This window comes from Fragaria vesca, linkage group LG2, assembly GCF_000184155.1.
Source record: "Fragaria vesca subsp. vesca linkage group LG2, FraVesHawaii_1.0, whole genome shotgun sequence".
Lineage (NCBI taxonomy): Eukaryota > Viridiplantae > Streptophyta > Magnoliopsida > Rosales > Rosaceae > Fragaria > Fragaria vesca.
The window spans coordinates 23,317,766-23,340,080 of record NC_020492.1 but is presented as its reverse complement, the minus strand read 5'-3'; the positions used below and the strand labels follow the sequence as shown (position 1 = coordinate 23,340,080).

Here is a 22,315-nt window from a genome sequence, read left to right as displayed (position 1 = left end):
TATTTTTGCTCATGTCAAAAATTGTGATTCAGTGGTGCTGGTTGTATCATAATATACTGTGACTTACATTGACAAGCAACATTGGCCGTCGGATACATGTTGACCAAAGAGTTGACGGCGACAAGTCTTAGTACACAGTTTAATGTTCACACCCGGTTTCTCTTTTACCTCGGAGCAACGACTCACCGGGGCACAACGAAACGACATCGCAGCAAACGTTAGCAAAATTTGCTCCGAAGGCTTTGGGCCTCTCCTCCGCTTCTGTTCCCCATTTCTCTCTCTAAAATCTTCGACTTCAACAACAATGGTACTCCCTCCCATGATCACTTGTCTGTTACCTTTGAATCGGTCTTCGGTTTCAAACTCTGATTGATCTTATATTGTTTGTGGCAGATCCGGTTCATATTGTTACAGAACCGCCAGGGAAAGACACGTTTAGCTAAGTACTACGTTCCTCTCGAGGATTCCGAGAAGCACAAAGTCGAATACGAGGTAACACAGCTTTCCCTAATTCCACTTTCCTTTTTTGTTTTTTGTTTTTATTTTCTGCCGCAAAAATGTTCTTAATGTTTCTGAATTCGATGCAGGTTCATCGTTTGGTGGTTAATAGAGATCCCAAGTTCACCAATTTCGTTGAGGTTTTATGACTTCTTTTGCTTATTGCAAATTTAGCTGCATGTTTTTAGGTGTATGAAAAATTGAAATACTATTTTAATGTAGCTGATTGTTGTAACTATGTATGTTGTAGTTCCGTACACACAAGGTGATCTACAGGCGATATGCCGGGTTGTTTTTCTCGCTGTGTGTTGATATAACTGATAATGAGTTGGCCTATTTGGAATGCATTCATCTATTCGTCGAGATTTTGGATCATTTCTTCAGCAACGTTTGCGAGCTTGATTTGGTCTTCAACTTTCACAAGGTCTGTTAGTTATTGAGTATCACTCATTGCGTTAGTATCAGTCACTGTACTTGCATTGGTTAGTAGTCGCAATTGAGAGCTGTTGTAATGAGAATAGTGGCTAACTGGTTGTAAAAGAATTTAACTTGGTTAGTCAGTTGATGGCATGTGTTTGTAATATGTTGTTCTGGTGAGATTACCTGCTTATGTATATAACCTCTATAAATAGAAATAGATGTTTGTCAATGATAATCTGTCTCTTTGAAGTATGCCATCTCGGACTGCTGGGTGGCTTTCTTTTGTTTTCTACTGTACGTTATAATATACCTTAACATTTTGTTGTGCAGGTCTATCTGATACTTGACGAATTCATTCTTGCTGGAGAGCTCCAAGAAACAAGCAAGAAGGTGAGAATATCTATGAGTTCCGTACTTCTATATGTTTATTTAGTTTTTGTCTAAATGCACTAAGATAGTGAGTCAATATGGCTTTTCTTCTTCTGCTATCTATGAGTTCCGTACTTCTATATGTTTATTTAGTTTTTGTCTAAATGCACTAAGATAGTGAGTCAATATGGCTTTTCTTCTTCTGCTGATGTGGTCTTGTGGGTCTGTGTTTTGTGTTATTCTTCTGAGGATCCTCGACCTTTTCCCTTAAGAGAGATTGTCTACCTTTGACGTTTTATTTCTTGAATGCTTATGTATTGTGAAACCTATGTATGCATCTGCATTACATGAAACAAAGTCTACACGCCTTCCTTGTCCCACATGTCAATGTTTAGTTGCAATTTCATCATAGCAATTCAAGTGATCGTTCCTGTTTCTCTGTCCTTGTTTTGACTACGACAAAGAGAAATAAAAGATCCAGTCTTGTTTTCAGAATGTTTTGCCGGGCGAGTCATTTTGTTTAACTGTCATGAGCTTGGTTTTGTGCTTCTATTATTCATTGCTTCCTGATGCATTCAGTAGCCTCTGTACAGCTCTCCAGTTGGTATATCATTGTTGCAATACAAGTGTATAACATTACCGAATCTATTTTGAATTGCAGGCGATTATAGAGAGAATGGGGGAACTGGAAAAGCTGGAGTGAAGTTTGTATTTATCCTGTCGAGCCAAGATTTTTGGATTGCAATATGTTTCTTTGTTCCTGCTGATCATACCAGTTAATTTGCACACTACCATTCCTTGTGTCAATTCTTCTTGTATAATAAAAAGTAATGAACTATAATATATCCCTTTTTTCCTATCTCCTTTGTTCCGGGCTTTCCCTATCTGCCATTTGTGGTTGAATTCCCTCCCTCCCAAAAAAAAAAATACATATTGGAGGCCGTGTGTACTGGACAAGAAAAGCAAGATTTTCAGTTTTGTAGTTCTGAGTATGTAATGTTGTATTATGGATAATGAAATTCAGAGGTTTGTGTGGTGTGCTGTTTCTGAAACTGATCAAGCTTTCCTGGATAATTTGTAATAGATCTGAACAATGGAAGATGTATGTAGGTCCAAGTATGTCTTGAGGAACCAAAGGGGTAAGATAAAATTAACCCTTGTGTTATGATAAACAATATCCCTCAAATATGTTTGCACAACACATTGTTGCCTAACATCCTATTGCCGCAGTTGATCTAACTATGAAAGCAAATGCAGGGTTACCATGTTCAGTTATTAGTGTAAAGTCACCACAAAGTCGCGCAGCAAGTCCTACTCCCACGTCTGAAGAGAAGAAATAATTAAATAAATGCATTAACCGGCAACTTTCCCATAGATTATCTCTTATCAGAGGCGCTCATTGCAGAGTAATTGTAATGGCAGTGCACTCGCAGCACGGTACCCACCTACAGACTCCTCATATACAGAAGGCAGATGCTGGTTTACCCTGCCGGGAGGAAAAGAAGTGACTGCCATTAGTTGCTGCTGATGCTGAGATAGTGGTGCATACTTGGGACCAACTAGTTCAAGTGTTGAAGGAGAAGGAGAAAGGAGAGCTTGTCCACATTGAATCAGTTTACAATTGTCCTGCTTTATATTTTGCCAGCTCGGTGAGGGTTCTGTGGCTGCCAAAGTTCCCGCTGGCCTGTATTGAGTCGCCAACTGAGCTGCCCAAAGCCTTTGCTGTTGCTGCTGCAGATGCAATTGTAGTTGTTGCTGATGTTGATGCTGCTGCTGCTGCAAATGTAATTGTTGTTGTTGCTGCCGCAGATGTAACTGTTGGGGTTGAATTGGTTGTTCTGTCAAGGCTGTGGCATTTGCTTGAGGACCACAGAATTTGTTGCCATACGAAGGTAGTAGTTGGCCCTGCATTCAGCATCGTTTTGTAATTGCAGTTTGAACATGAAATATTTTTTACCAACATAACAAAAACAAGAATTTGGTTCTATTAGCTTCCTACCAGTCAGAAATAACAATAGTTCTGGTGTTCTGGGTGCACAGTAGATTCAATCCTTGGTTGTAAAAAATGAAAAAGAAAAATATTTTATGCTGAATAGAAATACAAAGATACAGTAGGAGAAATACAAGAATAAAACAGAAGAAGAGCTTTACTACCTGCTGTGACACAGAGGGACTGTCGAGGGAAGCAGAAGAGTTGTAGCGAGACCGGTTCAAAGAGAAAGGAATGAGATTGTGATGCTGCACAGAAGAATGAAGATAAGGAAGTTGGGCTTGTGATAACAGCTCCATCCCATATCTACCTCTACTAAAACTATCATTAATTTCCAAGCTGCCACCTCCAGCTGACAATGAAAGGAAATCAAAAGTCTGCAGGAAACGAGAGACTGGTAAGAGGTGAGAACAGCGTAAGCATTAAACCTATGGCAGTTACAGTATCAAGCTATACCTGTTTTGGTGAAGTGTGTACCCCAGATGCCAAAGTAGACGATGGCTGATCTAGATGGAGCTTCTTGTGCTGAAGAATGCCGTTCTTAGCTTCATTTGAAACATTTTCAGCAGTAGAGATACTTATGCTACTACTGGAAACAGCCTCATTGAAACCACTTTTAACATTAGTAAAGGTATTAAATCCCAGAAAAGCCCCTTGTCTGGATCCTTCATGTGCTCTCATCTGACTAGGTTGTAACATTAACTTATCTTTGTTCTCAGAGCTTTTAAGAGACTGGATCAAATGACTTATGTAGACATGAACTGCATATTTCTTACACGATCTTCTACCATCGACAACTTTTGTAACCTGTATAGTTCATATTCAGATTATTGACATGGTATAAACATTTGTTAAGAAATTGGTAGCACTTGGAATCATCAACACATCGAAAGTTATCTTCACCTTCGCAAAAGAAGAACCATTTGGGGCCAGCGCTTTGGAGGTCGAACATGGAGCATCCATCCAGGGTGGCAGTGTAGCAGCAGGGCTCCTAAGATGGCCAAAAGTGAGCAAGTGGAAGAAATATAGAGAATAGGGATCTCATCCAGAAATGTGTAAAATAATAAGAAAAGAATATTACTGCGGAAGTGGACTATCACTCCTAGCTTGCGAGACATTTGAAGACAAGCCAGGCCACAATCCTGAACCTTCAATAAAAGAGCCAATATCAGGTCAACTTCGAGAAACTGATATGCACTAACGACATTTCCTATTTCACAATCAAACTGAAGATTTCAGCATTGAAGATAATCCGAACAAGCAAGAATTATACCTTTCTTCCTGGATTCCTGGAGCATCTCATGTTTTTGAACTTGACTCCCAATGTTTGTGCCCTGAAGAGTAATTCATATCTCAATATTAGAGCATTCTCATCCCATCAGTACTCAGCTTACACTTGGCGTGTTATGCTTACCAGCTCCACTGAATTTTCTGGTTTTCTCCCAAAATCTGAGGTCTTCTGTTCCACAGTTTGCTTTAACCTGCTAGAGGTTAGAAAATAATTAGGATTAAAACAAAATTGACAAAAGAAAGAAGCTGAAGTTAATTTGAAAAATACCGACCGACTGTCCAGGCTTAACTCAGATGGATCACGGAAGTTGACAGCATTGCCAAAAGGCTTTTCATTGCACTGTTCAACCTTAGCTGACAAGGAAGGAATGTTTGTTTGATTCTGAGGGATGTTATTATCCGATTCTATACAGGACTTGCCACTGTTGGGCAATTTAGGCTGAGATTGAGTACCCGGTTTGTTCAGTAAATCAACTTGATCGGTTCTTTCTATGAAAGATTGACTGGTGGAGCTGGCAGCTCTACAGGGGAAAACTGGATCCAGTTTGATGTCTCCAACTGCAGTAGCCAATGCCAGCATAATCAGTCTACCGAAATAGCAGGAATATTAGAAACAAGATTGCTGAAAACAGAATAATGAAACAAACCTTCAACTGCAGGCTTAGGACTGTTCTTCGACTCTGGCAAAGCTGAAGTATTTGCATCAAAAGCTTCAGAGTCTACTTTGCTATTACCATTTGCTTCATTGTTGGGGAACACCAATCCAGCCAAAGCATACAAGGTCTCCACAACTTCTTCCTCATCTTTTGTGATAGGCCCAGAAACAGTCTCTTTATGGGATCTGTCACCTTGTTTCTTCAGAACCAAGTTCATATATATGTATCAAAGTGCTGAATAGAAAAGACGAAACATAACAAAAGGTTAACATAAAAACAGATGGAGATGAGTACCAAGCATGGTTTCTTTACACCATCGCAGCTGAGAGACTCAATGCCACTCATTAGCTTCCTTGAATGTGGTAAAGAAGGAGATGTAGACTGAGGATGGCGCTTCTTCATTGCTGCAAGTGCAAAAACAACAAAATTAAAAAAAAAAAAAAAAAACCCAGACAATGAGACACTAATACAATAGAATATAACAAAAAAAAATTGTTTTTTAAATTCCCTACAATCCAAAAGCTCCAGAATCATAGAAAGCCAGCTTCTTTATCCCTTTTGGAAAAGCGGAACTAGAGAGAATAGAAGGAAGCAAAAACCTCAAAGTGAATAAAATTAAAATCCCAAACTCCCAAAGTATCAAAAGTGGCAACACCCAAAAAAAATAAAAGAACAGACAGAACCTTGCGTCCCGAAAAAGAAAGAACGAAAGAAAGCAAAAGGTCAAGCTTTGCTTCACTCCTAATCCAAAAATTAAACCCAAAACACAAAAAATACTAAACAAGAACAAACCCACCAACACTCAAACGTAAAATTAGTAACCCAAAAGTAAAAAATTAAAACCCAGATAATACCTGAACGCAGCTTCCTCGGAACAGAGCCCAGATGAACGCCATTGCAGTCACTCGAAAACTATGAGCGAAAAAAATCCAGTTCTTCATGTAATTCAACGCTAAAAAAACAGAGGATTAATATTACGCTTAATTCAAGTGAGCAAACCAACCTTTCTGGGTAGCTTAAATCTCTTACTGGGGAGCTCCACATCTTCTCTATCAGACACATCACAACCCATTTTGAAGCTCCCAATAGCACTCAATTTCCTAATCCTCTCCTTCTTCGTTTTCTCAAGCAGCACACCAACACCTTCCAAAAACGAGAAATAAAAAGACGATAAGGACAAAGATAACGACAACTGCCATAACAGCCTTTTGTTTGTTCTCTCCGGAGAAAACTCCAACAACAAAAAATCCTCACCGTTTTATTTTTCTGATAATATATTCCACTCGACAGAATAAGAAAAAAAATCAAAGGGATTTGAGCTGTACCAGAGACGAAGGTGTTTCCAGAGGGCTGCTTAAGCCGAATGGCTCCGAGCTTGTCCATTTATGAGACTAACATTCACAGAATCAAATGGTTCAGAATTGACGTCTGGAGCTGGATTGAAACGAAGAATCAAGCACAGAGAAATGAGGCTCTCAGATGCAGAAAGGTGCTGAAGAAAGTGAAACGAGAACAACGTGTAGAGAGAGAGAGAGAAAAAAGAAGAAAGAGAGAGTTGTTCGTTGTGGTTTTAATTTCGTTTTGTGTGGGGGTGTGTGCACTACTAGTAGTTATTTACCGAAAAGCTCGCCTGAAAGAAAACCGGAAAAAGCGGGTTCGGGTTTTTTTTCCAAATAAAGAGAAATATTCCGATTTGGTTGCCTGGTATCTCTCTCAGTTTAGACTGCCGGAGATGAAAAGACGAGGAGGTAAAGACAAAAAGAAAAAGGTTGTTAAAGGTGAAACGGAATCAGGTTCTCTTTCTCACTGGAGAGCTTTGATCATCACAAAAAGGCACAGATAGTGTGACTCCCACACTGTAAAAATCGAAAAGAGAAAAATTACAGAAATAGAAGACGAAGAAGACGCCACCCGTGATAGTACCGTTGTTTCCATTCTTCTTCCACGCAAATCCAACAGTCAAAAAATCATAAATACTGTAAAAGAAAAAATGAAGCAAAGTCATCAATGCAAGTCTCCTTTTCTTCTCTGTATAAAAATGAAGTACAAACCGAAGCTTTTCAGTGAGCTCTGCAGATTCACTCAGGGCCGTAGGATGATCAGAGGAGGCGTACCACGTGGCGGGAACGGTGAGATTAGCTGCCTCGTGGATTTTGTGTACGGAAAGAGAGGTTTTGCTTTCCGGCGAATATGAACCGAGAATTGTACGTGGAGCTGTTTTGCCTAACCAAAGGGATCTGGGAGGAAAGCGACACGTACACACGGGTGAGATGGTGTGGGAGACACGCACGTGGGAGGGGAGTGGTGGTTTTACACGCGCCATGCCCGAAGCGCGAAGAGGAGTGAGAGTAGAAAAGGGGGGGGGGGAAGTCGGCGAGTAATTGGGGTTGGAGTAAACCTAGCGTGGGGGATAATTTTGGAGTTATATTCTCTGCAAGTCTGGGCGTGGCAGAGAGAGAGAGAGAGAGAGAGAGAGAGAGTCATGCGAGTTGCGTTGCGTGAAGTGAGAGTCTGTTTGTTCTTTTGCAGTGAAATTATTGGAACAACACTTGCACCTCTAATTTAATAAGACCATTCTGCCCTCCCAACTCCAAAGGGGCTTGTGCCATTTATCACTCTATGCTGGTTACCGTGTATAGCACCGATAATAACCATATTAGGTGATTGAGTTGGTAAAAACGTAGGTGCGAAACTCATATATTTAAGTTCGAATCTAGCCGATACTGATTGGATCTAAATCTCTCAAATTCTCAATATATTCTTGGTAGACTAGGGAGGAGGACGTTTTTTAAGAAGATTTCTCGGTACAAATTAGTCTCCACGCTAGAAAAATTTAAATCTAGTCTACCGTTGTGTACCGATTTTTTGCCACTTTCATGAAAATGGTGATGGTGTTATTTTGTAGAGCGGTGTATCAGGTTCTTGGGCTCAGATGGTGTAACACTTTCAAAAATCTGACGCAGTGGTTGGGTCATAAAAATCCACCAAATAACATTCAACTGTTTGGGTCAATAGGCCGTACTTGTAGTGGGCCGCAGAATGATTCATAGATCATCAAACAACACAATGATTCTTCCAAATCAAAAATATAAAATTTGAAAAACTCACAACTATGATTCTAGGACACAGACACTAGCTAAACCATTATTTGCCATTTTCTTGAAAATATAAATTCAAATCAAACAAGGTAAACACAATCACTGAAGAAGAAAGAATAAAATGAAATAAGGATGATGATGAAGAAGACGGTGTGTTTAAGCTCAAGTTCAAGGGCATTTGCGCCTTCCACCGTGAGTGGTCATATTCCAGTAGCAAGGACATGCTTCATAGTGACCGGAAGTGCCGGGTGGAACACAACCACATCTAGCACAGCACGTCCCACATGCCCTCTTGCATTCATCTGGCCGCGACGATAAACCACATCTTACGTCACACGCTCCATCGCAATCTACGTTTGTTAATTTGTAGATCGACTCATAATAATATTTTTTATGACAAAAAGTTATACAATTGAAATGGAGTTTAAGCTACCTAGCATGCAACAAAATCATACCTATTTTTGGGGAAAGAGGGGATCCGACCGGAGGATTACTCACCTGAACATGTCGCATTGTTACTTCTTCCGATTAGTAATGATCAAGCAGAGAAAAGAACTGTACTGAATCAAAAGAAACGGCGAGCTCAAAAAACTTTACCTGGACAGCGGTACAAACAAGTTGGAAAATGAGAATAGAAACGAGAAGTTGAGGAATTAGAGCCCTGAACATCATCTTGGAGCCTTGAAGGAAATGAAAGTTGGAAGCTCAAGTAATCTGTGCTTGAATCTGGAACTGGTGTGTTTAGAGAGAAGATCTGTGGTGGTATTTATGGAGGAGGTCAGGGGAGTGATGCAATGCACTGAGACTGGTATGAATTGCTAGTAGATGGTCATGAGTCATGACTTTGGTTATGACCTTGCCATATAAGACATTGCAAATTTAATTTTACAGGAGAGCCTGTGTTGGACTTGGTCATTTTCATATATGCATACAAACATATCTGGTTGTCAATTATACAAGACATAGACACATAGTTGGTTGCACCATCAATGCCATTAGTAAGTGATGATATTTTATTCAATTTTTTTTCTTTTCAAAATTTATTTTATTTATAGATAATACATGAACGATCATCGAAGATGATGATAAACATGTTGCAAGATAAAAACTCAAATGTGATTAAGGGTATTTGGGTTGGCCGCGGTGAGTCTTCATATCGCGATAGCAAGGACATTCATCATAATGGCCAAAAGTGTCGAACGGAACACAATGGCATCTAGTACAACACATTCCACATGTCCTCTTGCACAAGTTTGGCCTCAATGATAATCCGCATCTTACATTACACGCTCCATGACAATCTATGCAGTTCATGTAAATCAGTTCATAAATTAACTAGTATCACAAATAATGCTTTAATTTATGAATCAATTTGACATATATAATCACGTTAACAGTACCTATATTTGAGCCACAAGAAATTCCAACTGACTGTGTGGTGACCTAAAACAAGTCATTTTCTTGTATTTATGAGACAGTGTTGATAAAGAGAAAACGTAAATAATAAAATTAAACAAAATTGACGGAATGTATAACCCTTTGTGCATCAACTTCAAAAGTAGTGAGTTGGAGGACGACAAGAGAAATGATAATTTTAGCAACTAGAGCCTTGAACATATATTGGCCATGGATCTTGAATTTAAGAAATGAAAGTTGTGGGACTTAGTAGTATAAGAATTGAGAATTGGTGAGTTTAAAGAGAAGAATGGCGATGGTATCTATAGACAAGTTCTTCAGTCTACACATTTTATGTCAAATCCTTGTAGATTGGCTTAGAGTTTACACTAGTCATTAAGCACCTATTGGTGACCGGAATTTATTCTTCGGCCGTTTCAGTCGTGATTAATGAAAGTCATAATCCAAATATATATAAAAACAAAACAAAAAACTAATTACCCTAGTTGTATTATGATTTAGTTTTTGGGCTGAACTGGGCTCCATTTCTAAAGGAAATGGGATGGCAAGTACGGCCCATGCTAATTGATTACAGAGCCTCTACGAAGAAGAAGAAGAAGAAGAAGAAGAAGAAGAAGAACAAATCATAAACATTTCACTTTTTTGATTTATTATTCAGCAGAAATTACAAGCAGTGACCATTTTTATTCGATAATTTAATTTAAACTTATACATGCAATTTTATTCACTCTGTGTAGCTCCGGCACATATTTCTGATCAAGCTAGCTATCTATATAGCTATTAGCTTGCTTGAAGTAGTTTTGATGCTGTTGAATTAAGGACACTTGCGTTTGCCGCCGTGGGTGGTGAGGGTAGCGTAACAGGGGCAGACGTCGTAGTTTCCAGCCGTGCCGGGAGGAACGCAGCTGCAACGCTGGCAGCATGTCCCGCATGCCCGCTTGCACAGGTTAGGCCGAGACGATAAACGACACCTCGCTGTGCACGCTCCACCGCAGTCTGTAACAGTTAACGACATACATGTTGATCATGCATATTCCAGGATAAGATGTAAATATACAAGAGCCAAAAAAAGAATATATATACCTATTTTGGCAAGGAGTGAAGCATGTTGTCCGTTGTTCACCTGCAAATATATTCCCAAGCATATAAGCGATTCAAGAAACTGTATCACAAATATTTCATTAGCTAAACTAGTTATAGCTAGCTAGCTTACCACTACTCCATCAGCCTCAACAGGGCTGAAAACAAGAAGGGAAATCATCATCATCAACAGAACTGAAACAAACACAAGCCTGGAGTAGTTCATCATCATGATCAATCGCGAAACAGCGAAGCAAAACTCTTTGATAATCTTTTGCTAATTGGTCTCAAAACTAATTGAGCACTATGATTGGTTTTGGTAAACTGAGATGCATGGCTTCTCTATTTATAGGCTGCAGATGACTACAGTGGGTTAAGTGATGAGAAGAAGAGGAGGGAGGTTGGTAGGCAGGTCTCTATCATGACCATAGTTTGTGGCATGTACGCGGATTTGTAATTATTGATTAGTTACAACTTACAATAATTTAGAAGCTAAATATACATGTTAATTCAGACTAATAATGAGTAGATATACTCATATACAAATATATGGAGGGGCTAAAGCTAAAGCATTTGGAATCATCTGGAACAAAGTAAAGCTAACCAGCCAGCTATCTCTTTTGTTTTCTATTGCTTCCTTGTGTGGGATTTTTCCTTTACAAGTGGCTTGAGGAGGCTTTGGGCTTTAGCTAGTATATATCTACCAGCTGCCTCAAACTCTGTCATGGTTTATCTATATCCATCTTCAACAGCAATATTATATATCTAATTAATCTTTAATCCTAAGACTAATAATTCATATTCTGTACTAAGTTTGACTGATTTGACTGTGCTCGATGAAGCTCGTGTAGAAACTAGTCTTTTCAGGATCAGGTAGAGGTAGCTTTCTTGCTAGCTGGTTACCAAATAAGTGGCAACCAATCATGCATGTATTAGTTCCTCAAGTTCTATTTTCATTGGGGATATTTCATGATATAGGACGCAGGTAAATTCGTCGATACTTGCACAGAACCAAAATATGTAGACGAATATCCGAAGGATATGGTCGATAATCCATCTTCAATGGCTGGAACAAGCAAAAATCTATGGTGCATGCTGGATTTCTTTATGATCAAGTGGCTGCGATTAATAGACGAGTTTAGTAACCAATTCATTTCGACCTCTCAGATGGTCTGTTTTGTTGTTTGAATTGCTTAATTTGTTTGGCAGCACTCCTTTAGCATCACAGGCCAGATATGGTAATAGCTTATTCAAGTCAATCGCGCACATTTGCACTGTGCCATATATGATAGGCCAACTTAGTACCTTTCTTTCTTTGTCATAAGATTTTGGTTCCTACTGGGATTGGATTGCAGCCAAGTGTTTAACTACTATGCCATATCTACTGGGATTGGATACCAACAAAGTAATTAACTTTAGCTTACCTACTAAGGTAATCTGTTTTCTACTTGCTGCTATTGTTTACTCTGATGCATTATCAGTGCTGATCATTCATCAATGATCAAAATATCAAGAATCGAAAAAATATCAAGGATCTGAGAAACAGAAAAAATGTGAAGATATTATCGACATAAGAAGGCGATGATGATGGCTATTCTAAAGCCCCTTTGCAGAAACTTTACCTCACTTCTCATCTCGAATGAAAGGAACTCATCATAGCAGTACTGGTGTACTAACTTACGTGCTAATAAAGTTGCTCTAGGTTCAACTTCAAACAGCTGTATTATTCTTTTCATTTTATAGAACACGTCAAAATCCTAATTTGGCAACATTTCTATATACAGACCGAGTGACCGACCTAGGAGGCTGCCGACTATTCTAGCAGCACCACTGTTAGTGTTAAGTTAAATCTTGGGAAGCACAATGGTGGGTGCATTATTGATAATGCAGCTAATGTGAGAGTCATTGGTTTAATTAGCTAGAATGCTACAGATGAAAGAATACTGATCACAGTCTTTATGTGATCTTTCATTGTCAGGGAAACCACAGCCATATATTCATTTCCAAATCCACGGTTTCCTTTTCTGTTTCCCCTTTTTTCCCTTTTATGTTGGTTGGAGACCAAAGCAGGTGAACAATGTAGATTGCTAACCATATGAATTTAGACAAGTAATTAGACATTTTGTTATACATCACACATCGAAGGGTTGAGGTTGGACTTTGAAACTGTAGGAGTGCAGCAAGGAGATCGATATGGAGAATGTTCTAAACGACCATATATGTAAGGTGGTGCGTTTAAACTGTACATGACAAGAGATATATTGGCCGTTTCCTGGGATTACCTAGCTGTTTAAATTGTCATTTCCTTCTTCCTCTACCTGTAGTTTTCATGAGCATGAAACCAATTGAAAGTAAGAATCTAGAATCCTACTATACTCACTCTAGCACACACAGATACAATTTTCCTATGCACTGCGGTAACACAATCAGGGTACAAAAAAAGCAGCCTAGATCGATATATTGACAGTTTTCATGTACATTGTGTCTTTCAGTATCAAATGCCAGAAATGTTCAAGCTTCAATTCAATCACCTATGCAAGTACCAACTATGCTATGCCAGGCTAGGTTAGTCAAACACTCACCTTTCTTTCTTGTCAGGAACTAAACATTTAGGTACTGCTGGGATTGGGTAAACCCTTCCCCTGTCCATCACTGCAGTCTACCAAACTAGCTAACTAGGAGCTGATTTCTCCACTATCCTGTGGTGCATCATTTACTGTGATTATTTTTTGCAAAGCTATGATGGGTGTGGTGAGTAAGGGCATGACCAAAGGTTCACTCTTCTAATATATGTATGTACAAAGGAAGGTGATGATGATGATTGATGGCAACTCTACCTTCCTCTAGTATCGAAACTTATCTCAAGTCTCAACTTGAATGAATGAAACTCATTGCCGAGGGGGTAGGTTACGTACGTGACAATTAAGTTATTCCACCTCAACAGCTGTAATCTGCTCACTCTAACCAAACGCCAAATCACAATTTGGCAACATCTTCTATACAGTCCTATCCTATCTAGGACTCTAGCAACATTGTGTTAGTGTTAAGTCAAATAGAGGTGGATTATTTATTGATAACTAGAAAAGCTCAAAAATATGAAGTAACAAAGAAAACCACATCTATATTCGCTTCCCAAACTGTGTTTCTTTCTCTGCTGCCCCTTCTGTCCTTTATGTTTGGTTGGGGACCAAAACAGGAGAACAATGCACGTAGGGGGCCATACAATTTTAGAAAGGAGCTAAAGGTTGGATGGAGTCAGCTTTACTCATCAAAGATTTCTGAAGAAGAGTATGGCAAGGAGAATGTTACAAATGGACCATGTATAGTGCGTTTGCACCTGTACAATCTAATACAGGCATTATTTGTGATTGATTTTTCACTTGTCCTGTTCCTTCAAACTGTATTTTTCATGAGCCAGTACAATGCAAGAAGAAGAAAAGAAGAACACAAAATCTATTCTCATACAACATTCCATTTCCATTGGCCATTCAACTTGCATTTGCAGTATTAGAACACAAAATCTTGATCACGAAGTATGCTAAAATGTCGTATTACATTTCCACCCCCGTTTCCAGAGAGTTGCACATTCTTTTCAGTTTAACCAGCAAAGAACATAGAGAGAATAGCATCCACTGATAACACTTCAAAACTAAATGCAGAATCACAAAAAGTCTGCTAGGAAAATGTTCTAAACATTGAGTGTATATGCTAATGACTACATTGTAAACCTGACTAGTGAGGAAACATCCCTAGCTTTACAGTTCACTCTATGACTCGGCCATTCTCTTAATAGCTGCCCAAGAAACGGATTTGGGCAACCAGGCAATTACATTCTCAAAGGTTTGAGTTGCGATGCAGTTTGATCTTGCATGCTGGACAGCTTAAACTTAGACAACTCCAGAGGGTAGGCGTAGAACAAGTTGCCCATCAACAGCACTGCAACCAAAATAGCAGTAATTTGAGAAAGCTCATCATGAACATATAAGAAAGATCACGTGTTGCCAGTAACTTGGACAATAAAAACAAGAATTCAAAATGATCTCATTTAGGATATGAAGTTACTCACCTTTTGACGTAGTAGTAGCAAAAATCTGCAAGTATGAAAGTCTGGACAATTTCTGAGAGAAGAACCATACAAGGCCAGAACCCATAACCTAAAGTTGTCAGTAACTGTCCTCGAGTATCCATTACCTGTCAAAATAAGGCAGACGAAGTAATTTTAGACACACTTATAGAAGATTGAGGTCCGAGAGGGCAAATCTTTAAAAAAAAAACGAAGGCACTGCTTATACACTGATGTATATATACAATCAACAACCACATACTAATTGTTGGTCAGGTAGTAGTAACAGAACAACTCCAACTAAGAAGAATATAAGGCTAAGTTAATGTTAATGGATCATCAAAATGCAATAATCTTAAAAACCAAGAAATTCTTTTTATATCAACTGGATAGTAATGACTATCACCTAAGGTCAACTTTTAGTAACAGATAGTGTTGAGAACCCTCTAGCCTAAAGCTAATTATTATATAAAAGGCAAAATGAAGTAAACAAACATCTAATGGCGAAACTGAGTCAGACTATATAACAAGCAAAGACTGTTGCAGTAAGAACCTAATGAGAATTAATGCAGTTTCAAGTAATCAAACATAAATCCATGCTTTGAAATTCTTGGATCACAAATACTTAAAGGAACAGAGAACAAGGGGATCATATGTGAGCTTGTTGCAAAGTTACTTTATAGTGCTCATTTATTCCCGAAGCACATTGCAAAAAGATAGTCACACATCAATACCAAAAGAGTTATAATCTGTGATTGACAAACCTGGAGGACCCAATGTGCGCAACTCAAGAACCGTGCGACTCCCAGGGCAAAAACATAATGTGCCGTAAATGGTTCAACAATCTGAAAGTTTTGAAATTGTAAAATAAAAGGGATTAGATGAAATAATAACAGTGCAAAAGATCGCACATCAGAAGACAACTGTTAATTCTCTTTTGTTAAAGATACTCTTCCTGAGTTGCATAAACCAACAATTCAGAAAACAAAGTAACAGGCATGCAGGTCCTTGTGTGATACCTTAGTGTTTTGCATGAGTCGAAGCTGAGGTAGTACTGATACGGCTTCAAGATAAACACAGAATGCCCATCCAATTCGGTTTACAATAAAATGATGGGTCGTGGGATGTACAGCTAATGAAAGCAGAGCACAAGGAATCACCTACAGTGTAAGAAATCAGAAAACAATGAATCCAAAATGATACATAAAATCACAGTTCAGTCTTTCATTACTCTACCGAATACCAATATCAAGAAACCAGCAGTTAGAAGGGGATCGGTGAAATGGAATCCTGATTCTATATTGAACAAAGTGAGGAGAACAATATAAAAGTAAAAAACTTGACAAAAGGGTCCTAAGAATACTATTCAACATCTTTACACGTACAACAAATAAATCTACCGAATGCTCTCAGCAGCACAAATACATTATCAGGAACATTCTTCTAACTCACTTACTAGTTAAACAACACGAATCAAACCTAAAAGAGTAAAATTTTCCTAGTGAAGTTGATTCAGATTTCGAAACATAGTGACATACTCAAAATGCCATATATAGCAGTTGATTTCACTCTTAAACTAAATGTATAACAGTAAAGAGAGCAAACTAAAAAGAAGAAACAAACAACTAACCACATAGTAGATAGCGAAGTTGTCCTTGTCATCCATGTAGCTAGACCTGAGCTTAAACCGAATCATATAAATAACCCAAAGCGTGGTCACCAATGTAGCCGAATCCAGTATCGTATGTATGTCATATTCCATAACCAAACTACAGTACAGCCTAACAGCTAGAAACAGAGCCGTCAATTCCTGCGACTTGAGTGAAATCCCTACAATACCCACCAAATTGATCAACCTCTAAGCTCAACCAACGCCAATTCACAGAAATCTGATCGGAATTTTTGACTTCAAAAAAAAAAAAAAAACAATGAGTGTTTACCGGCACAGGTCTTCTCTTTCATAAGCTTGTAGATGAGGACGGATATTCCGAGGGAGTGGACAGCCTCGGCTGCCACGAAGAGGTTGTCGTGGTCGTGGACGATCATACGTAAGAGCACCAAGGCGGACATACCCGACACCACCGCCAAAAACGCCTTGATCTTCGGCGGCTGTCGCCGGACCCATGTCGCAACCGCGTGGGTGGCTCCTTTGCCTCCCTTCATGGGTTTCGGATTTTACTCGAAGTGTGTTTGGATTCGAAAGAAAGAAAGAAGAAGAGAAGGAGACTTGTTATGTCTTAAACGAGTCCGGGAGGGTTTTAGTTCGAGCAGTTAAACTACTAGATCGGCTGTTCAACAACCACAGATCTGGCCGTAGTATGTTGTCACTTATCCAATGGGGTTGCGCCACGTCAGTCGCACAGCATAAGTGTCATCCTCAGACAAACCCACGGTACTGCTTCGGCACTTGATGAAGGTAAACAGTAATAATTTTTTTACTATGAGATGACCTATGTCTCATCCAATTCAATATTTCAGAAAGATTAACATCACTTGTTCAATGAAGACATGGTAATAGCTGTTAAGGGAAACCTGGAATAATTTCATGGCGCTAAAATGTACAAATTAGTCCCCCAGTATTAACTATCGATGATATTAACCTGTTTCGATTAGGAATACTGAATACGCCATGTATTGTGAGCCCAGTGGCCAAACTGATCAGCTTCTACTCTTGTTGATATGAACTCATAAATCTTCACAGACAATCAGACACAATTAGAAGAAAGATAGTAGGATAAACACATCTGAAAATACTAGATAGAACGATTATGAGATAAACAGCGGATTATATAGAAGAACTTTACTTTACTATTGAATAGAAGATTACAATTACTTGACAACACATGATCAAAAGTAATATATTCTCAAAAGTAAAATTACTTCACACTTGAAGAACACGGTCAAGTGTAATACAAAGCCACAAAGGTCTTTGTTGCCACGAAGGATGATAACGCCACGGAGGTCGTTGAAGCCACGAAGGTCTTGAAATGCCACGAAGGACTTGAAGCCACGAAGGTCTTGAATGGAGCCACGAAGGTCTCGAAATGCCACGAAGGACTTGAAGCCACGAAGGTCTTCAATGGAGTCACGAAGGTCTCTTGCCACACAGGACTATACTATGATCTGAATATTTGTTCACACAAAAAACTCTAGAGCACACATTCACGAAACCTATATTTTCTTCTCAATGTTTTTCTCTTCTCCCTACCATATATATATCTATGTATATATGTTAAACCCTAGCACCTCTATCTCCACATCTATACAGCCGTACCTAGATATATATATATATATATATATATATATATGTATATATATAAACCAAACCCTTGCAACCGAACCTAGCTGCCCTCTTTTCCATCTAGATCCGAATCACCTCAATGCCATAACAACTTTCTAAATCTAAATTGTATAGAAAAGGAACTAACCTTAAACAGCCTATATCCTAATAAACTGAAAATATATTTGAAAATACATTCCAAATATATCTAGAACTATCCATATAAAAGATGAGAAATATAGAAGGAAATCCCAACCTATATGGCAAGAGACCTTCCGAATAGGAAACTTCAATATCTTCTCTTTGTCACTATTTTCGAAATCTTTGAACTCCATCAACTCATGGAGGCCAATATATCTTCAACATCATTGTACATATTAACATCAGTGGCACCATACAAGTTAATGGATGCACTATGCGCACACACATACTGTACACAAGAAAGTGTCTTTGGTGAAAGAGTTAAAGGTTACGAGTTTAGTATCTCTTTCTACTTCAATCTTAGTTAAGCCTCTCTCCCTTGCATAAATGAGGTTGTTTCAAAGAGCAAACGCTTCAACAACTAGATGATTTTAGATGATTTTGAGCAATCTCTATACCTCTATGGTGGTGCAGACACTCCATTACTTCTGTCGATAACAAGTTTGGAGTCTCCTTCTACTTCAATCTTGGTTAAGCCTCTCTCGCTTGCACAAATGAGGTTGTTCCGAAGAGCAAACGCTTCAACAACTGGATCGGTTAAAGAACTAGAGTTCAAAGCAGTTGCCACTAGAGGTTTGCCATAAGGGTTTGAATTATAAAACCTCCACCTAGAGAATCACTTTGAACAAAACCATCAAATTAAGTTTATTTTGACCCAATCAAAAGGGGGTGGAATCCACCATGATCAAGTCTTATGCATTAATGGGAAAAAGGAAAAAATTATACATTGGCTAAATTTGATTCATTGCGAAGATGAGCACCGATACAATCCTTAGAAAAAAAGAAATCAATAACAAGGAGCTTAGCACATCTTTTATAGGAAATACAAATAAAAAATTTAAGCAAACAAAAAAAACTAACTATTTATGTGAGCATGCTTTACAATAACTTGAAAGACAAAAAGTACCTTAAAGAATGGGTAAAACTTTGTGATCCACCTTATTTTTGAAGGCACAGCTGATCCGGGTTTAACCATCATGATTGGGGCTATAGTGTTCAAGGCCTTCAAAGTTTTGTTGAAATTTTGACTAGTAGCCAAATGTGAGCGACCAAACCTTTCTCGAACATTACCATACCGATCATTGTGGTCCACAATGATTAAGAACGTTGCTACCATCTCTTCAACACATATATACCATGTATCTTTTAAAAGCGTACTTTCTCTAATAATCGCACACAACTTTGAAAACATATATGGATACATTCGGTGCAACTCTCGAAAGCTTTGGGGGTCTTCTTTCAACAAACGATGCACATAGTGATATCCTTCCTAGTGATAGGTCTTCGTTTGAGTGGACGCTGTATACGTTGATGCATCATACTCATATTTTCTTTTAACACAATGATTATTGCCTGCAATGCCATCAATAAATAAGACTTGATTGTTTCATAGAATTCCTCTTCAAAACAGCCCAGCACTGTAAAAACTAACCACATAGTGCTGGGCTGTTTCGGAGGATAAGATGCCACGATGGGATTACATGGAAAGCAGTGGAGTAAGGGTTGCTGACAAGAAGCACATTGCTGCCTGGCACGGATGGCGAGCTTTTTCTATATTTTAGTTAAGGGTGGGGAGTTTTAGAGCTTTAAGCAAAGTATATCAGTAAGACGAAGTTGCTTTTAAATTTAGATTTTCATTTAGTTTGGTTCTAGTTTTAGTTTAGCGTAGAATACGGTTAATAATTTTATTAGAGGCAGTGAAAAATTTCTCAACAATTATTGCCCCCGATAAACCGTTTCTTAGCTTCCATGATGTTTTTGGTGAGTACATTATTGGTGTTTTTACCCGAAAATTCTTCCATTCACTGGATGAAAATTCACCAAGTGACGTGGCAGAATTAGAACCAGATGATAAAAAGAAAGGGGTAAAATCCTTTTGACTCGTCAACATCGAATTCTGGAAAAGCAGACCAAAAACTTCAAATCCCTCCAGCGATGAAATCATCTGTTCTGATCCGAACCGGTTCCATCGGCCTTGCCGTTTCTGGCTCTCCCAAGGTCTCCATCTCCCGCAACAACTTGCTCTCCATCTTCTCGCCGGAGAAGACCACCGCCGCCGCCGCAACGTCTCTTAGGATCTGGCTCCAGTTCGACGTCATCAGGAAAACAACTGCAAAATCATCATTGCCTCTATTTTCTGTAAGATCAATCAAAACCTAATTACCAAATTCAATATTAGAGTTGATAGAAAGGGTTTAGAAGGTTTTGAGAGAGAGGAAAATGTTCCAAAATGTGGAAGAAGGTTTGGGAAGGGAAAGAAGATAAATGGATAAATATGGGGAGAAGTATAAATACGTAGAGATGAAGAGGCAAAATCAGAAAACGCCGATAGAAGGTTTTAGGAGGTGCCGAGGTGAGGTACTGTACACTTAGACTAAAGGGGATCGAAGAAGGAGACCGATGAATTAGAGAAGATGAAGACATATCTTCCTCCTTGTCAGCTTTCATACACCCTTTGGGCTTGTTAATTGGGTCAAGTCTTGTACCACCGTAGGCCCAGACATATCTTTGGGCTTATGTTATTTTGGTTTTTCTTTATTTAATTATTTTAGATTTTACCCTTTTCTTAAGGTATTATAGATTTCTTTACCTGTAATTGTTTATGTTTGTGTACATATATATATATTTATATTTTTTTATTTATAAAATTTATGTCACCTGTCAAAAAGTAAAAGAAGAAAGAATTTTCTTTGTTACTTAAAATTTAGTTCTTATTGTTTTAAATGTACTTAATTAATTGTGAAACTAACTAATTACTAAGTTCTTGAAGTGAACATTATCTCGATCAAAACTAGACATTCTAAAAAATGATCATGAACGTGGCATGTTTATAGAATTCGTGTTCTGTTGGAAAATGGAACTGCAACGTGCCATATTGTTGTATAACTTGTTTAGTGAGTTATATTTAACTGTCAATCATTATAAACCAATTATATCTAGCGATAAAATTTTGAAAAATCAGCCGTAGGATGTGATCGATATAATGAAATACGGCTATGGTAGAGAAATCACATATTTTCGATAACGTTTGGACCCTGATCAAGGTGGTCAACTTTATTTACGTTTGTGCTTTCTTATGGGGAGCCTTATTGTCGGAATGTAAAATTTCTAAAATTTTTATATTGGCTGCTGCATGTCATATATGTGAGAGTGTGTGGGCGTAATAATCGACCAAAATAAGTCACAAAGTCGAAAGTAAGAGCGTTTTTGTGTGATAAGTGACGTTGATTTAGGGTTGACCGCGTCGATCGAGGCCCAAACATTATCAAAAATAGGTGATTTTTTTTTCATAGACATATTCAAGTGTACTTATCACATCAAACGGTCGAATTTTAATTTTGTGAATTTTACTCATTGGAACCACATATGCTTACTAATGTGGCATAACTTGTTTAGTGGGTGATGTGTAACTGTACATCTTTATGAACAAACTATATATAGAAAATGAAATTTTGAAAAATCGGCCGTAGGATGTTATCAGCATAGTGTAATACAATTATGGTAGAGAAATCACATATTTTCGATATTGTTTGAACCTCAATGAAGGCAGTCAACCCTATTTTACGTTTGTGCTTCCTTATGGGGAGTCTTATTGTTAGAAGGTAAACTTTCCAAAAATTTTATATAGGCTGCTGCATGTCATATATGTGAGAGTATGCGGGTGGAAGAATCGACCAAAATAAGTCACAAAGTCGTAAGTAAGAGCGTTTTCGTGTGATAAGTGACGTTGATTTAGGGCTGACCGTGTCGATCGAGGCCCAGACATTATTGAAAATAGATGTTTTTTTTTCATAGACATATTCAAGTGTAATGATCATATCAGATGGTCAAATTTTAATTTCGTGAATTATACTTGTTGGAACCACACATGCTTACTAATGTGGTATAACTTGTTTGGTGGGTTATATGTAAGTGTACATTTTTGTAAACCAACTATACCGATAAAGCAACATT

The 22,315-nt window shown here is 38.3% G+C and overlaps 5 protein-coding genes across 5 annotated transcripts; 1 reads left to right on the top strand and 4 right to left on the bottom strand.

Moving 5' to 3' along the window:
- Positions 1-122: 122 nt before the first annotated feature.
- On the top strand, positions 123-2,337 carry LOC101307955 (AP-2 complex subunit sigma-like). The gene is made up of 6 exons (XM_004291316.1): positions 123-307; positions 394-492; positions 588-638; positions 749-922; positions 1,249-1,308; positions 1,949-2,337. The coding sequence occupies exons 1-6, from the start codon at positions 143-145 to the stop codon at positions 1,988-1,990; spliced, it is 591 nt and encodes a 196-aa protein (XP_004291364.1). The 5' UTR covers positions 123-142; the 3' UTR covers positions 1,991-2,337.
- A 33-nt stretch (positions 2,338-2,370) lies between these two features.
- On the bottom strand, positions 2,371-7,184 carry LOC101310091. Its single transcript, XM_004292903.1, has 13 exons — positions 6,549-7,184; positions 6,227-6,366; positions 6,078-6,135; positions 5,518-5,627; positions 5,215-5,422; positions 4,840-5,125; positions 4,692-4,758; positions 4,551-4,611; positions 4,359-4,425; positions 4,181-4,268; positions 3,734-4,084; positions 3,442-3,654; positions 2,371-3,192 (listed from the first exon to the last, which is right to left on the bottom strand). Exons 1-13 carry the CDS (start codon positions 6,604-6,606, stop codon positions 2,674-2,676), a joined length of 2,226 nt encoding a protein of 741 aa, XP_004292951.1. The 5' UTR covers positions 6,607-7,184; the 3' UTR covers positions 2,371-2,673.
- Positions 7,185-8,262: 1,078 nt separating this feature from the next.
- On the bottom strand, positions 8,263-8,993 carry LOC101309800 (gibberellin-regulated protein 11-like). Its single transcript, XM_004292902.1, has 3 exons — positions 8,919-8,993; positions 8,777-8,819; positions 8,263-8,671 (listed from the first exon to the last, which is right to left on the bottom strand). The coding sequence occupies exons 1-3, from the start codon at positions 8,991-8,993 to the stop codon at positions 8,490-8,492; spliced, it is 300 nt and encodes a 99-aa protein (XP_004292950.1). The 3' UTR covers positions 8,263-8,489.
- A 1,360-nt stretch (positions 8,994-10,353) lies between these two features.
- LOC101307658 (snakin-2-like) lies at positions 10,354-11,316 on the bottom strand. The gene is made up of 3 exons (XM_004291315.1): positions 10,951-11,316; positions 10,821-10,860; positions 10,354-10,733 (listed from the first exon to the last, which is right to left on the bottom strand). The coding sequence occupies exons 1-3, from the start codon at positions 11,047-11,049 to the stop codon at positions 10,552-10,554; spliced, it is 321 nt and encodes a 106-aa protein (XP_004291363.1). The 5' UTR covers positions 11,050-11,316; the 3' UTR covers positions 10,354-10,551.
- Positions 11,317-14,272: 2,956 nt separating this feature from the next.
- On the bottom strand, positions 14,273-17,170 carry LOC101307366 (ER lumen protein retaining receptor-like). The gene is made up of 6 exons (XM_004291314.1): positions 16,821-17,170; positions 16,511-16,710; positions 15,900-16,040; positions 15,645-15,725; positions 14,884-15,008; positions 14,273-14,753 (listed from the first exon to the last, which is right to left on the bottom strand). Exons 1-6 carry the CDS (start codon positions 17,041-17,043, stop codon positions 14,705-14,707), a joined length of 819 nt encoding a protein of 272 aa, XP_004291362.1. The 5' UTR covers positions 17,044-17,170; the 3' UTR covers positions 14,273-14,704.
- Between the last annotated feature and the right edge of the window lie 5,145 nt (positions 17,171-22,315).

What these genes read in the sequence shown, in the direction of transcription:
- LOC101307366 (XM_004291314.1), bottom strand. Translation starts at nt 17,043, where the DNA reads ATGAAGGGAGGCAAAGGAGCCACCCACGCGGTTGCGACATGGGTCCGG. An exon ending in GCGCACATTGGGTCCTCCAG is followed by an intron (nt 15,009 to 15,644) that starts GTTTGTCAATCA and finishes TTATTTTGACAG; the next exon opens with GTAATGGATACTCGAGGACA. An exon ending in TGCTACTACTACGTCAAAAG is followed by an intron (nt 14,754 to 14,883) that starts GTGAGTAACTTC and finishes TTTTGGTTGCAG; the next exon opens with TGCTGTTGATGGGCAACTTG.
- LOC101309800 (XM_004292902.1), bottom strand. Translation starts at nt 8,993, where the DNA reads ATGATGTTCAGGGCTCTAATTCCTCAACTTCTCGTTTCTATTCTCATT. An exon ending in TTGTTTGTACCGCTGTCCAG is followed by an intron (nt 8,820 to 8,918) that starts GTAAAGTTTTTT and finishes CGACATGTTCAG; the next exon opens with GTGAGTAATCCTCCGGTCGG. An exon ending in CCCTCTTTCCCCAAAAATAG is followed by an intron (nt 8,672 to 8,776) that starts GTATGATTTTGT and finishes TAACAAACGTAG; the next exon opens with ATTGCGATGGAGCGTGTGAC.
- LOC101310091 (XM_004292903.1), bottom strand. Translation starts at nt 6,606, where the DNA reads ATGGACAAGCTCGGAGCCATTCGGCTTAAGCAGCCCTCTGGAAACACC. An exon ending in TGGAAACACCTTCGTCTCTG is followed by an intron (nt 6,367 to 6,548) that starts GTACAGCTCAAA and finishes CGTTTTTGGAAG; the next exon opens with GTGTTGGTGTGCTGCTTGAG. An exon ending in GTGTAAAGAAACCATGCTTG is followed by an intron (nt 5,423 to 5,517) that starts GTACTCATCTCC and finishes TTGGTTCTGAAG; the next exon opens with AAACAAGGTGACAGATCCCA.
- LOC101307658 (XM_004291315.1), bottom strand. Translation starts at nt 11,049, where the DNA reads ATGATGATGAACTACTCCAGGCTTGTGTTTGTTTCAGTTCTGTTGATG. An exon ending in TTGAGGCTGATGGAGTAGTG is followed by an intron (nt 10,861 to 10,950) that starts GTAAGCTAGCTA and finishes ATATATTTGCAG; the next exon opens with GTGAACAACGGACAACATGC. An exon ending in TTCACTCCTTGCCAAAATAG is followed by an intron (nt 10,734 to 10,820) that starts GTATATATATTC and finishes TAACTGTTACAG; the next exon opens with ACTGCGGTGGAGCGTGCACA.
- LOC101307955 (XM_004291316.1), top strand. Translation starts at nt 143, where the DNA reads ATGTTCACACCCGGTTTCTCTTTTACCTCGGAGCAACGACTCACCGGG. An exon ending in AGTTCACCAATTTCGTTGAG is followed by an intron (nt 639 to 748) that starts GTTTTATGACTT and finishes TGTATGTTGTAG; the next exon opens with TTCCGTACACACAAGGTGAT. An exon ending in TGGTCTTCAACTTTCACAAG is followed by an intron (nt 923 to 1,248) that starts GTCTGTTAGTTA and finishes TTTGTTGTGCAG; the next exon opens with GTCTATCTGATACTTGACGA.